The sequence below is a fragment of the Balaenoptera physalus genome, assembly GCF_965194825.1.
Source record: "Balaenoptera physalus genome assembly, chromosome: 11".
Classification (NCBI taxonomy): Eukaryota; Metazoa; Chordata; class Mammalia; order Artiodactyla; family Balaenopteridae; genus Balaenoptera; species Balaenoptera physalus.
The window spans coordinates 110319410-110334550 of record NC_138896.1 but is presented as its reverse complement, the minus strand read 5'-3'; the positions used below and the strand labels follow the sequence as shown (position 1 = coordinate 110334550).

General features: G+C 51.6%; 1 protein-coding gene across 2 annotated transcripts in view; it reads left to right on the top strand.

The window, feature by feature from the left end:
• The window catches only part of CHCHD6 (coiled-coil-helix-coiled-coil-helix domain containing 6), a 130419-nt gene that overhangs the window by 68906 nt on the left and 46372 nt on the right, over positions 1–15141 (top strand). Inside the window, exon 5 of one of the 2 annotated variants that reach the window (XM_082414028.1) lies at positions 14803–14886. The exons of the other annotated variant lie outside the window; for it this stretch is intronic. Coding sequence (XP_082270154.1) covers positions 14803–14886 — 84 coding nt within the window. The remainder of the gene's footprint in view (positions 1–14802; positions 14887–15141) is intronic. 2 annotated transcript variants of the gene reach the window in all.

The following is a 15141-nucleotide window of genomic DNA, read 5'->3' as shown; positions in this document are numbered from 1 at the left end:
ATTCCTCTTTTATGACCAAATAAGACTCCATTGTATGGATGGACCACATTTTATTTCTCTGTGCATCAGTCGATGGCATTTGGGTTGTTTCCACTGTCTGGTTATTATAAATAATGCTTATAAAAACGTTCATAAATAAGTTCTTATTAGACGTAAGTTTTCAGTTCTCCTGTATTGTTATTACTTGGTAGAATTATTCATGTATACGGTAACTCTTACCTTTATCCTTTTGAGGTTCTACCAGACTGTTTTCCGAAGTGGCTGCACCATTTTACATTCCCACCAGCATTTGGGGGGGCTCCTGGTGCTCCATCCTTGTCAACACTTGTTATCGTCTGTCCTTTTGCCTAGAGCTGTTCTAGTGGGTGCGACTGGCAGCTCTTTGTATTTCCCTAATGATTTTGAGCATCCTTCCATGTGCTTATTGGCCGTTTGTATATCTTCTCTGAAGAAATGTCTGTTCAGATCCTTTGCCCTTTTTAAGTTAGGTTATTTGCCTTCGTATTTTTGAGTTGTAAGAGTTCTGCGTACAAGCCACTTGTGAGATAAATGATTTGCAAATATTTCCACCCATTCTGTGGGTATCTTTTCACTTTCTTGATGATGTCCTTTGAAACACAAAAGTTTTAAATTTTGATGAAGCTCAACTGATCTATTTTTTCTTTAGTTATTTGTGTTTTTGCTGTCATATCTAAGAATCTGTTGCCAAATTCAAAGTCATGAAGATTTATCCCTGTATTTTCTTGTAAGAGTATAAAGTTTCAGCTCTTAAATTTAGGTCTTTGATCCATTTTAAGTGTTTCTATACGGTGTGAGGTAGGAGTCCAGCTTCTTTCTTTTGCATGTGGATATCCTGTTGTGTTAGCATCATCTGTTGAAGGACTGTTATTTCTCCATTGTATGGACTTGGCACCCTCATTGAAATCAATTGACTATAAATATAAGGGTTTATTTCTGGCCTCTGAATTCCTCCCATTAATTTACACATCTATCCTCATGTCAGTAGCACACTGTCTTATTACTGAGCTTTGTGGTAAGTTTTGAAATCAAGAGGTGTGAATCCTCTACCTTTGTTCTTTTTCCTGATTCTTTTGACTGTTCGGGGTCCCTTGAGATTCTGTGTGAATATTAGGATGTATTTTTATGTTTCTGCAAAAGAAAAAAGTCAGCTGAGATTTTGATAGGGATTGTACTGATGCTACCTTTCAATTTTTAAAAATCTTTCTCATTTAGGTCTCTAATCCAGTGTGAATTAAAGTTTGTATAAGGTACAGGTAGGGATATACATTTATTACAAAGGTGACTCCTCCCTCCCTGGATTGCAAGAGAACCTCTGTCGTTCATCAGTTAGCTTTATGTGTGTGTGATGGCTGTTTCTGGACTCTGTTCAGTTCAATCAGTTTCTTTCCTTTTATAGTAGGTCTGATTATCTTGTGTATTAGTCCTCCAGTTTTGTTGTTTTCAAGATTATTTGGCTTTTCTAGGTTCCTTGCATTTCTATATCAATTTTAGAATCAGTTTGTCATATTACTATCTGTAGATTAACTTGGAGAGAGTTGAAATCTTAACATTCTCGAGTCTTCAGTTTCTCCCCACCACCATCTCTTTCTCTCTCTCTCTCTCTCTCTCTCTGTTTAGGTCTTCTCAGCAATGCTTCATAGATTTCTGTGCAGTGATCTTAGATCTCTTTTGTTAGATTTAATCCTGGGTGTTTTATATTTTTGGATGCTAATGAAAATGGTAGTGCTTTTCATTTTAATTATTTTTATTTATTACTAGTATATAGAAATGTGATTAATTTTTATTTAATTTTTATGACATTGTATCCTGCGACTTTGATAAATTTACTTATTAGTCCACGTATTGTTGTGTAGTTTCCTTAGGTTTTTCTACATGCAGTCATGTCATCTGAGTGTCATGGCAATTCTACTTTTTCCTTTCCAGTTCAAGGATGGGAATTTTTAAAGATTTCATTTATTTTCTTGCCTTGTTGCACTAGCTGGACCTCCAGGACAATTTAGGATAGAAATTATTATCTGGATGATGTTCTCTTAGTTGTGGACATAGGGGGAGATGACCAGTATTTCACCGTTAAGTCTGGTGTTAATGCAGGTTTTATAGATACTCTTTGTCAGATTTCTGGGCTAAGTTGCTGAGTTTATCACGAGTATGTGTTGAATTTTATCAAATACTTTTCTGAATCTGCTCAGGCCCATGTGTTTTTCCCCTTTATTCCATTAAAGTGGTGAATTATAACTGATCATTTTAAAGGAGAGATTATTGAGGTATAGTTTACATATAGTAACCTCTGTCCTTGCTGTCCAGCTCTGTGACAGCCCCTCCAGGGCGTGGCCCAGCTTCTGCTCCCACCCTGGGGCCAGTTTGTGCAGAAAAGCCCAGATGGGATCCAGTCAGTGACTAACGGTGGGGGAATCCTGGAGTTCTTGGGAGTCCATAGGGAGGACTCCTGGGCTTGGGGGATCAGGGAAGGATGGCACCCAGGCTGGGCTTGAACTTCCTGCCGCCCTCTGCCTGCCTGATGATGAGAGATCCACTGTTCTCGTAGCTATACTGCGGGCTTGTGAGCAGGGGTGTGGTTTATGCGCAGAGCACAGGCTTAGAGCCTGCAGAGGAGAAAGCAAGGAGGCTGCTGAGCCAGGAGTCAGGTCTGCCCTCCCCTTGGGAGCTGAGGCTCCCTGTGCTGGCTCCCGCTGGCTCCCGACGCTCAGTTCCCCAGGCTGCCTGGGGATGGGCAAAGGCGGTAGCGCTCGCCTCCCCAAATGCTCCTTTGGGGAGAGCACCTCCTTGCCAGGAAGGGTTGCTGTGTCCGTCCCAGAACCTCCAGGCAACGCCTTGCCCCAAGAGATTTCTTGTTGCCGCCTCTCCTGTCATTTCTGGCTCTGGCCTGCCCACCTGTCCGGAGGCCTGGGCTCTGGGGGCCTGTGGGGCAGAGGGGAAGGACTGGTCTGAGTTGGGGCGCACGTCCCACCGCGTCAGTGCCGCCTCTGGCGTCAGCTCCTGGTGTCCCTCCTCCTGTCGGAGTTGCTGGTCCCCGTTCCCTGGCTGCCGTGTCATCCCCTGTGTCCTAACCGGGTGCCTGTGCGCCTGGTAACAGCCAGGATTCTTTGGCTGGAGACCAGCTCTGGCCTAAACAAAAGGGTGTGTGTTGGAAGGGTATGGTGGCCCCGGACCTGTCAGTCTGGAGCCTGGATGGGACAGGACACCGGCGTCTTCTCCTTTGGGGCCTCTGCTCAGGGTGGTCCCCGCCAGGCCATGTGTGGTCCTTCCGAGAAGAGGGAGTGTTCAGTCTTGGGGGGAGCCAGTGGGGGTCCGCCGGCCTGCTCTGCACCCTTGGCGACACCCTCCTGCATCCCAGGGACTTGTCACCACACGCGCTTTTCTCGCGTTCCAGCCAGGAACTTATCAGTTTTATTGATCTTTTCCCAAAACCCACTCTTGACTTTGTTGATTTTCTCTGTTGTTTGCTTTCTGTTTCCTTGATTTCCACTCCTGTTCTCTTGTCTGCTCTCTTCTACTTACTTGGGTCTAATTAGCTGGTTCGTGTTTGTTTTCCAGCTTTGTGGGCTGGACAGTGGACCGTGGACACTTCGGTCCTTCTTTGCTGAAATAGGTGTTTAAACCTCAAGTTCCCTCTAATGAGCGTTCACGGCACAGCACGGGCAGGTCAGGGTCAGCCTGAGATGGGCAGAGTTCATGTGCAGGGCTCGGGGCTCTCCTCTCTGGGGTCTTCCCCTCACTCTCCAGCGTGGCCCCGAACTCAGATTTCTCGTTTTCTCTTCGGTTTCCCGGCTCCCAGTGTGGCAGCAAATGGGACCAGTTCTTGAAAACTCCTGGAAATGGCGGCCCCTCCTGCCGTGTCCTCCTTCCACATGGCAACCCTCCTTCTGCATGAAACCGTGTACAGGCCCTCGTGTCCTTCTCTATTGAAGTAAATGCTGACTCAGGAGTGAATGATGGGAAATGTGAAAATGGAGAAACAAAGAGTAGCTGTTGGGCTGGGGAACCGGGAACAGCTGAGACTACAATTCTGCCACATCACAAAATCACCGAACTCCCAGTTCCCTGAAAGATGCAGACAAAGGCCTGACGCACGTTCCTAAGTTGCTTTTGCAGGAAGCTGACCCACCAGATGAAGGCTGCTGACCACAAGCACATAGATCCCCAGACGTGTTGAAACCAGAAGGGTGATGATGCTTGATGTTTCATCAGGTGAAACTTGACCTTGATGCCATCCAATCCCAGGATTGTCCACGAGCTGACCACGCCCCGCCCCTTGAACACTATACAACCCCTCACTACCCCCTCCGGGGGGGACACACTGTCTTGAAGGCCCCCTATGCCCGCTCTGGCCCCCTTTGCCTGGCAAAGCAATAAAGCTGTTTCTTTGCTACTTCACCCAAAACTCTGTCTCCACGTTTCTATTTGGCACTGGTGCACAGAGGCTGAATTTCAGCAGCAAGCTCCTGGCTGTGCTTGCTTTTCTCCAGGGCCTTCAGATGTTTGTCCCTTGTGTTTGGTCCAGAGCTTGTCAGGGCACTTGGTCCGGGAGGAGCAGTTCTGCCACGTGGGCCGCGGGCCGTCTGTGTCCACAGACGCCGTAGGGCTCCCGCTGCAGGTGGGGACTGGAAGGGGGCCTGCCCAGCCAGGCGTGCGGGCAACTTTAGCCGGGCCCCCCCGACAGCTGCTCCCACGAGCTGAACCCCCATCTCCATCTTTGCGCAGGGGCCATCGCCCCACCGACCTGGAAGGCCGCGCGCCGGGCCCTCCCTGCCCCTCGCGGCCCCCGGGTGAGACCTGTCCTTCCCTGTCTGTAGTCTTTTCTCACAGAGGCCTCGTCAGGGACACGCCCTGGGTTCCGACCTCCTCACTGGTTGGCTAAACAGGATGTTGGCCACAGGGTTTTCCTCTTCTTTGCAATCGGCTTCCAGCACCGCCGGAGACTGGCCTTCGCGACAGGCAATTCTGAGTATGAATGTCCCCCGTTGAAACTCTCAGTGCCTCCACATTGCCGAGACCCTCACCATGGCTCGGGCGGGGTGCCTTGGGCCCCGTTCCTGGTCCCTCCTTCCCCTCCCCATGCTGCTCCTTCGCTGAGAGGAGGGAACGGACGGCTGAGTGTCTCCGGCTCCTGGAGTTGCTGTGGTCCTCATAAGGGCACTGGCTTGTTCCCTCTGCTTCCCAGGTCCCTGGGAACAGGACTCAAGCGGCAGCCTGACCCGGTAGGGGGGCTGGTGTGGGACCAGGTGACCAGAGCCACTGCAGGCCCGTGAGAGGATGATGGGCCGGGTGGGGCAGGCCCGCGGAATGCAGTGCTGGGAGGGTGGGGAGGCCCCATGTTGTCGCTGTGGGTCGAGTAGCTTACAGACCCAGCCCTCGAGTTAAGCTCCCCAGGGCTTAGAGGTTAGTGGGGCAGACGAGGCCCAGAGACACAGTCCCCGTGGGGGGACCGGGGTGTGACGGGAGGCTCACGCACACAGGTGTACACGCGTGCACGTGTGTGCACACACCCGCACCCCTTCAGCACTCCGTGGGGCGGAAACCCCGCACTTGCCCCCGGAGCAGGGAGGTTCCCCCTGGGGTCGGGGTGCCCACTGCACACTCTGTGGCTGGCTCTGCCCCCACCTTGGGGCAGCTCACCTCCTTCCTTGGCCCCGGTACCGAAGCCTTCTGGCTCTTTCCAGAAACTCAGTACCTCTCTTAAGGATGGAAGATTTACACTGTTAAAGACAGGCGTCAGCATGCTAGTTCTGAGCAGTACTTTGAACAGCGGCAGCTTTGTTAGAGTGACTGGGGGGAGTCTGGCCTGTGGTGCTTCTCTGACAGAGGCCCTGAGCCCCAGCCCGGCCCTGCCGTCGGCGTCCACGCCTGGCCAGTGGCAGCCGTGGGATGAGCCGTGTGGTGGACAGCAAGTGGATAACCTCCCAGGAGATTCTTGAGGGTTTGGCCCTTGCGTAAGGGCCTGAGTCTTGCTTCTGATAATGTGAATGTGTAAGTTCAGTTCTGAGCTCGAATGGCCAGTGCCTGCATGCTAGGTGCACTGCCGGATGGGCAGAAGGGGCTTGGGGCTTCCCCCCACAGAGCGCGGATGTTTGCAGGGGGATCAGTAGATCGCTTGGTGTAACAAGAGTTAGAATAACTATAAAATCTATTTAAGTGCCCCGGGAGCACAGATGGGAGAAGCCGTTGTGTTTGGATGCCGAGGGAAGAGAAGATACGACAGTCAGATCTTGACTGCAGCCGTAGAAACCAGCCCCGCTGTTGTGAGCAGGGAGGGAGGCTGGGGGCCCGGATTCAGGGGACGGTGACTGTTAGAGCCTGAGCCAGGTGCCCGCCCCGACAAGTCATCCGCAACACACCTGCCTCATGGAGAAGTAGGACAGCACACCCCTGCCCACACACCCCAAGACGGGAGTTTACAGGGGGCTGGAGAGTCCAAGAAGGAAGAGCATGTGGGCAGAGCCTCGGAGAAGCTGCCAGGCTGGCAGGCAGGATGCAGAAAAAGAGGCATTTCTGGCAAAGAACAGTAGGAGCCAAGAGCGGAGCCGTGGAAACCCTGGCGTGCCCGTGAAGGGGGCGGCGTTTTCAGGTGGTCGAGTTGAGGTCAGAGAAGAGTGGTCCTTCAGTGCCGCCTCCCCGTCGTCCACGAGGTGGCCTGGCAGAGACTGTGGGCGGGCCCGCAGGGTCTGAGCAGACTTCGGATTGGCCCCGTACCATCGTGTGTCTCGAAGGCCATCAGGGTGGCCGCCGCCGTCCCCCGTAGCCTGGCCTCTGGGCTGTGCCGCGGAGGCCCCACGCCAGCGCTGGGGCGGCTCTTCCAAGTTCTCGCGTCCTCGTGGTCTCAGCCCAGGTCGTGGGAGCCAGCGGGGGTGGTGGGACAGTGCTGCACGGAGCCCGGCTCCCTCTGGGCGGTTGGAAGCTTGGCCCGCCTGCCTGCTGACGGCCACGTGCTCAGGCTGTGACCAGGCCCCTGGCCACCCGTTCCTGGTGAGTCAGGGGCTGCTCCCCCGACCCGTTCACCTCTGAGAACGTCTTCAGTTCACATCAGGCCGGGAGGGTGCTCTGGACACCTTGGCACGGGGTGGGGTGGGGGGAGCCCCCACTCACAGCAGCGGCTCTGCCCGGTGCACGCGGCCCCTCTGCCCGTGGCCTGGTCCTGTGCGAGAGCCGCGGCCCAGGCACCGTTGTGTTTAAGCCATGTCTCTCAGCTCTGATACCTGCAGCAGCAGGCGGCGGAGTGGAGTGCGGCCCCCTCCCCCCGCCAATCTTGTCAGCCTGCAGATCTGAACACAGGCACTCCTCTGCCCGACCGGCTTATTTCAAGTGGCGTGTTGTCACCCTGCGCTGAAAGACAGCCCCTGCCTCGCTCCCAGGCGGGGGTTTATTCTCCATCATTACTTTTTAGAAGGTGTTCGGCTAGAAGATTGCCTATTATTTCCTCTGTGAGCCTCTCCTCACTGCCGTTGTGTGGCGACAGCTGACACAGCCGCGGGGGCTGCTCTGTGCGCCTGCCCGCGAGTCACCGTGCGCGACAAGAGGGAATCAGGACGTCTTCCTGGGCAGCAGCCTTCCGGTTCGGCTTTTATGAACTGGGTTTAAAAAATAAATAAGTCAGATCGTATCGGTCTCCTGCTTAGAGCTCTTGGGTGCCCCCTTCCTTTGAGCACAGCTGACCTCTCTCCACTGCCAGGGCCCGGGCACAGCAGCCTGTTCCCCCGGGAAGCCTTCGCGTTTGTGTCGCGTCCTCAGAGGCCCTGAGTGGTCACCACCCCCCTCTCTGGCTGCCACTCTCCTCCCAGCCCTTCCCCACGTCCGTCCGGCATCCTAGCCGCTCATCAGCATGTCCTCAGCCTGCCATCCCCCTGCTGTGTCCCTTGCTCCAGGAGGGCTCCGGACACACGAGCCGCCGGGACGCTGTGGTGGCTGATAGTCTGAACAGGCGGAGACTGGGAAGCAGCGGGGCCTTGGTGTGGGGAGAAGCAAGGCCAGAGAGGGTCGTGCAGTGCCGGGGAGAGGAGGGCACCTGCAGACGGGCCCCGCACTTGGCTCTGGGAAGGAAGACGCACGGCCCCGGGCAGAACTGTCCACGCTGGGTTCATGACCCATTTTCCATTTTCTCGTAGGCAAGTCCAAATGTTTTTCTGTAAAAATCCCGGTTTGGTGAACGCTGGTGACCAATTCAATTGAAAACCAAACCAAACCAACACCACCCAGTAGACCAGAGGAGGACCAGGCAGTTCATGGCCATGAGCGGGCCTCTCCTTCCTTCCCTCCCTCCCTCCCATCTTTCATCCACTAAGCAGTGACCCTCGCTGACTTCACAGCTTCAGTCCTGTCCTCCATGCCGCGTGGAGAGGTCAGGGCTGTGACCCAGTGGCCCCCGCTGGGTGGCCTTCCCAGAGGAGGCTGGACAGTCCCGGGCTTTCCCCAGCAGGAGACCCACGCGGCCTGTCGCTCTGCCCAGCCCCCTAGGCAGCCACCTTAAGCGGAGTCGTGCACGTGGTTACATTTAGTTTCCTGACCTTTCCCTTCCCAGGCCAGAGCCCTCCTAGAAACCTTGGGGATGGTAGCACCTTCCAGGATGGTTTGCTTGGAGACCCACGCGTGCTGGGACTCTGTCCCTCTGGGAGGGGGGCCATGACTTTAGCATCTCAGCTCTGCGTGACCTCACTGTGTGGCTCTGGGTGACTGCATCACTCTGTGCCTCGGTTTTCTTGCCTTTTAAGTGGGTTTAATGGTTCCTTCCTTATCGGATGGTTGGGTGAGTTGAAGGAGCACTTGAGTCATTGTTTATAAACTGTTGATACGTGGTCACTGCTGTTCTTACTGACTCGGCCCTGTCGTTCAGGAGTCGTCTCTGATCCCTGTTTCTGTTACAATCGAGGTGGTACCTTCCGCCCAGCACCTGGGTGCTGCTGAGAGGAAGCGAGGGTGCAGGGCGCGGGGCCGACAGATCAGACGCGGTGGACGCGAAGGGACGCGGCGGACGCACAGGGACGCGGCGGCCTCGCCTTTTCCTGGTCATGTTCTCTTCTTACTCTGCTGCCTTGGAACCCACCTGCCCTGTGAGCCCTCCCTGTTTAGTTGTTCTATCAGTATCTTGAGAGATGTTAGTCTTTGACTATGATTGTAGATCCATTTGTATTCATCTTTAATCTGTCAAATTTGTTTTATGTATTTGGGATTTTTGTTATCAGGTGCATACACGTTTATAATTGTTATCTCTTCTTGACTAATTGTCTCTTTTATGATTGTGAACTGCCCTTCTTTATATCTGGTCTTGAATTCTCCTTTATCTGATATTAATATAGCTATACCAGCTTTCTTATACAGCAAGTTCACTGCATACAAATGAGTTCTGTTCCGAGAGCGCATTCGTAAGTCCAGTTTGTTCATAAGTCCAACAAAGTTAGCCTTAGTTAGTTAGGTACCCAACTAACACAATCGGCTATATAATAATGTACTGTAGTAGGTTTATAATACTTTTCACAGAAATAATACATAAAAAAACACAAAAAGTAAAGAAAACATTTTTAATCTTACAGTACCTTGAAAAGTACAGCGGTGCAGTACGACAGGTGGCACACAGGGGCTGGCATCAAGTGAACAGGCAAGAAAAGTTACTGACTGGAGGAGGGAGAGGAGGTGGAAGATGGTAGAGATGAAGGATTGCTGGCAATAGGAGACAGAGGGCAAGCTGCAATTTCACTCACGCCTGACGTTGATGGAACGCACGTTCGCATCTTTGAAAGTTTGCAACTTGAAGGTTCATGTGTAGGGGACTTACTGTACTTGGTGTGCACGATACACCTTTTCCCATTTTTTAAAACCTGTTTGTATTATTTTTTATCAATAACATATAGCTGGGGTTTTGCCTTTGCATTGGTGTGTATGGTAAGCAGAATAATGGCCCCCCAGAGACGTCCGCCTCCCAATCTCCAGGACCTGTGAATGCACTCTCTTGCATGGTAAACAGGGCTCTTCAGGTGTCACTAAGTTAAGAATATGTGGTGGGGAGACTATCCTGTATTATCCAAGGATGCCCAGTGTGATCTCAAGTGTCAGGGAGATTAGGAGAAAGGGAAATCATGGAACGATCAGGGAAAGAGGGAGACAGGAGAGTCAGAGAAGGAGGCGTGATGACAGTAGCAGAGGTCAGGGCGACGTGGGGCCATGAGCCAAGAAATGCAGGCGACCCCTAGACGCTGGGAAGGGCGAGGAAATGGGTTCTTCTCCAGAGCGTCCAGAAGGACACAGCCCTGCTGACACCACACTTGTAGCCAAATAAGACCCATTCGAGACTTCTGACCTCTAGAACTGTAAGAGAATAAATTTGTAGTATTTTAAGCCACTAAGTTTTTGATAAGTTCTTACAACAGCAAGAGGGAACTAATACAGGGGTAAGTCTGTTTATATTTAATATCATTATTGGTATGAGCGCATTTAAATTGACCATTTGTTATTTCATTTGTTTGTTCCATCTGTTCTTTGTTCCTCTGTTGCTGCTTTCTTGTAGGTTTTTTTTGAGGGAGAGGGTGGAGATGAATCAGTACATTTTAGAATTCCGTTTTATCTCCTCTACTGACTTTTTATTTGCGATTTCTTTGGTTACATTTTTAGTAGTTATTCTAGAAATTACTTTTTAAAAAATCTATGCTCAAGAAGTATTCTGTTACTTCAGGAATTATTTAAGAACTTCACAAAAGCACCCTGCTTGGGATTTTTCTGAGCTTCGCAGATCTATTTGTGGTCTTTAATTAATTTTGGAATATTCTTGGCCTTTATCTCTTCCCTTTTTTTGCCCCATCTTTCTCTTTTCCTACTAGGACTTAAATTAAAGGTATGCTCTGTTGTTTAATGTTGTCCTGTAGATCTTGGGGGCCCTGTTTCATTCTGTTTTTCATGCTTCGTCTGCTTGGGTTTCAATTTGAATAATTTCTAATCATTTGTTTCCAAGTTCATTGATTCTTTCCCCTGCTCTGTCCAGTTTGCTAATGAGCCCACGATTTCTTGCGTTTTCGTTTGGTTCTGTCCTAGTTTGGGTGGTGTCAGTGAAGGTGGAGGAGGGGCCCCTGAAGACCCTCTCTTCCATAAAAGCAATGAAAATGGACAGAGCCTATTTTTTAAGAACTGAAAGTTAACCAAAGACTTGTGGCCATCCAGGAGCATTTGTTCAGGAAAAATGGGTGAATCTCAGTAAGGAGAGTGAGGTTTGTGGCATTTCAAATTGTCCTATTCCCATCCTCCTCTTCCCAACCTGAGACTAGCGGCTGGCGTCTCCTCAGGAGTAATGGGAACTGGAGGGTTCCTGTCTTCCTGTAGGAAGTCTCCATGACTTCCCATGCGGTGCCCACCCTTTCCTGCTAGAGTCTCCGCCGTGTTAACCCTGGTGACTTTGAAGTCCCTCTGGGCTAACTCCGGGCCATTGTTGCATCTGGCTCTACTGAGTATTTCCTCTCTATGGTACATCTTTATTTTCTTGTGTGTGTGTGTGTGTGTGTGTGTGTGTGTGTGTGTGTGTGTGTGTGTTTAAATGTTTGATTGAATGCTGAACTTTTTGGGTAAACAAGACAGAACAGTGGGCACTGCAGTATATATTTGTGCCAGTGGAGGGTTTTCCTTTGTTCTGTGAGACCCTTAGTGTGGGGACTGGGTCCCTTGTAAGTGGCATACAGTTGGATTTCCTTTTTCTTTTTTTACCCAAAGTGGTGATCTTTTTCCTTTAAGGCTGAGGTTATTTGGTTCGTGGTCTATATTCATTATCTGTTGCTAAATAACAAGTTACGCATTTAGTGGTTTAAAGCAGTAACCATGTATGACCTCACAGTGCCCGCAGACACCTCATGGTGGACACCTCGTGGGTCCTTGGGGCTGGGACTGGGCTTGGCTGGGCCTCTGCCTCTGGCCTCTCATGGCTGCGGTCCCATCCCAAGGCCCTTAGGCCATTGGGCTGAGGCCCCTCAGCTCCGTGCCACGGGGGCATCTCCGGAGGGCAGCCCACAACACCAGGGAAGCTGACTCCATGGGTGTGGACAAGCAGGCGGGTGCCAGACAGAAAGCACGATCTTTGCCCCTGGAACTGCCCCCTCTCGCTCCAGTCATAGCTGCTCATCAGGATTTGGGTTTCACTCCAGGGCCCAAGCTGGGGGACGTGGGATCCCGGGGGACCATCTCAAAAGCTGTGATCTCTGATTACTTATACTGATTCCTGCCACCTTGCCTGGTCTTTCCTGTTCGTCCTCTCCTCCCCTCATTCTCCTCCAGCCCCCGCCTCACCTGCTCGGACCTCCCCCTCCTCCCCCTCCTCCACCTGCCCTCCCTGTGCGTCCGTGTCCCCCGAGCAGCCACAGGGCAGTTGGACTCGGGCCCGTGCTCTGCCCTCGAGTTTTCTGGCTCCTCTGTTGCTGTGCGTCCTTGTCCCCGTTGCAGGACCAAATCTCTCTACTGCGTCCCCATTTCCTGATTTCCCCCTAAATGCCCTCAGCTTGGGGCTTGTCTCATCCATTTGATTACTTGTTCCTTGAAGAAATTTACCTTTATAATATTTACCTGCTTGGGGGCTTGCCTGTTTCAGGTTCATTTCTTCTTTTTTAATCAGAAGTTCATTTATCTTTTTGAGCACCTTAAACTTACATGTTTAAAATCCTTTATCAGTTGGAAATTTGAACACTGGCTGAATATTTGATGATGTTAAGGAATTCATTTTTTTGGTATGCAGTGCTACTGGTTCTGATTAGGAAAATAAAAGTCTTTATCTTTTAGAGAAATATATTGAAGTACGTGCAGATGAAATGACCTGCTGTAAGGAATCTGGGGGGAGGGAGGGGTGGGCGCTGTAGGTGAAACAGGATTCCCGTTAATTATTTTTTTTAATATTTCCTTTTCTTTAAAGTTAATTAATTAATTATTTTTGGCTACATCGGGTCTTAGTTGCAGTCTTGCAGGATCTTCGTTGTGGCATGTGGTATCCTTCACTGTGGTGTGTGGGCTTCTCTCTCTAGTTGTGGTGCACAGGCTCAGTAGTTGCAACGTGCAGGCTTAGTTGCCCTGCAGCACGTGGGATCTTAGTTCCCCAACCAGGGATCGAACCCGTGTCCCCTGCATTAGAAGGTGGATTCTTAACTGCTGGACCACCAGGGAAGTCCCTAGTTTATCATTTTGAAGCTTAGTGATGGCTATCTGGGTTTTTAAAAATATTATTATAAATTTATACTTATTTCATATTATTTAGTATATATTTTAATATTATAATATCCGGGTTTATTTAGTATTATTTTAGTACAGTAATACAATTTTGCATAATAAAAAGTTTTAAAAAACCGTGTCATAACGTCCCATCACGTGAATTTTGTCTGGAGTGAATTCGTATCAGCTGCTGTTTGATGGGCAGCCTTTCTAAGCTTACGCTTCCTCACCGTATTTGGGGTTTGGTTTGCAGGCTTGTTTTGAGCGCAAGTTTTGGTTTTGGTCTTGTTGACTTTGTTTCTCTCTATTTCCTTGTCTCCCTGCCGAGCATTTTTGTGGCACCAAGTGCCAGCCAGTCCCCGTGCCACCCAGCTGTGGCCTGGGGTTCACGGGGCTGGAGCTGTGGCCTCTGGGCTGAACCCAGCTTCTGGCAGATTGAGAACCATGGCCTGACATGGGGTCCTCAGGATTTTCAGGTTGGCTTCTTATTCTGGGGGAGCCCTGGGCTCCGGGGGCGAAGCTGGCCCCACAGCCACCTCTGCCCAAGGCTGTGGCTTTGGCCTCACCTGCCTCTGTGCCCGTCTGTTCTGTTGGACGTTTGCATCTTGTTAGCAAATTCGGCTGTGTCTCCGTGGTTTTATCTGCCTTGTGTTTGGAGCAGGGCAGGTGCATCGAGCATGCTCATCTGACAGGTCCCTTCACTTCCCCCTTAAAAGACTGTGACCCAAGAGCTGGCACGCATAATGGTGACATGTTACCTTGTGTTGGAGACAGTGTGCTTTATTCAGTGTTTTTCCCCAGAAGGCCGACTGGGAAATGTCTTAGGGAGAACGACGGTCGTTACCCTGTAAGCTGTCCATCTGTGGTTCCCCAGCCCGTGTCCATCTGCAGTTGTCCTATTTTTCTGTCTCTTCTGCTGGGATCTAAGCTCCATGAGGACAGGAGCTCCCCCTCACCCCCAGTGCCCCAGCCGCCTTACAGGCGTGTGTGTCACGTGGCAACACCCACTAACGTCTGGCTCTGACCTGAGGGCCACCTGCCTGCCGTGCCTGAGAAAAACGAGGGCTGGCCCGGGTAGCCTGCTGTGACCTTGTGAGGGTCCTCGGCCGTGTGCACCAGTGTTCTGTTTGTTCCCGTCAGGAGGCCTAGGATTCTGGGTTCCAAGGCTGCTCACCTTTCAGCTCCCTGGCCCTTGGAGACAGGTGGTTTGCTCAGCAGAAGGAGGACATCAGGGCGTCCCTGCCGCTCAGAGCTCAGGGAGTGAGTCGGCGGCACATGTGCTATGGCGACGGCGCAGTGCTTCCGGCCTGCGTGCCTTGAGGCTGCACAGCTTCCGTCCAGGCCCTTCTCTGCCCAGGCTCGACCCCAGCTCCGCTTGTGGCTTTGAGCTTCGGGGCCGTCACCTAAGCCGCTCTGTTTCTGCGTTGTGATGGGGCCCTAGTCACCCTGCCTGCCTTTGGAGACCGTGGGGCGCGTGTGCACACGCTTGCCCTGGTCAGTGCTGCAGGGTCCCCCCCTTAACGGCAGTAGCGACGTGGCACTGCGTGGGCTTCCGTTCGTAGGTCACCGACGGCTAACTGGACTCTGCTCTCCCTGCAGGCCGGGGAGCTGGAGAGCCGAGAGGCAGAGCTGAGACGCCGCGACGCCTTATACAAGGAGCAGCTCGGGCGCCTGGAGAGGCAGGTGAGCGGTCTGGCGGGAGGGCGGCTGGGCCCCGAGCTCCGGGCGGGCTCAGGAAACTGACCCCGCAGTTCTGCGCTGGGAAGAGGTGGTGACAGTGTGACCGTCACGGTACAAATACATGAGCGCCGTTACTGATTTTCTCCTGGGGGTCAGGGATCAGAGGGCCCGTCTCTACTTTTCTGAAGATGAGCCTTTGAAAGGAACAAGTTTCAGAGGCACATCACCTGCCCTTTTTCAAATCTGCAACAACGAAAA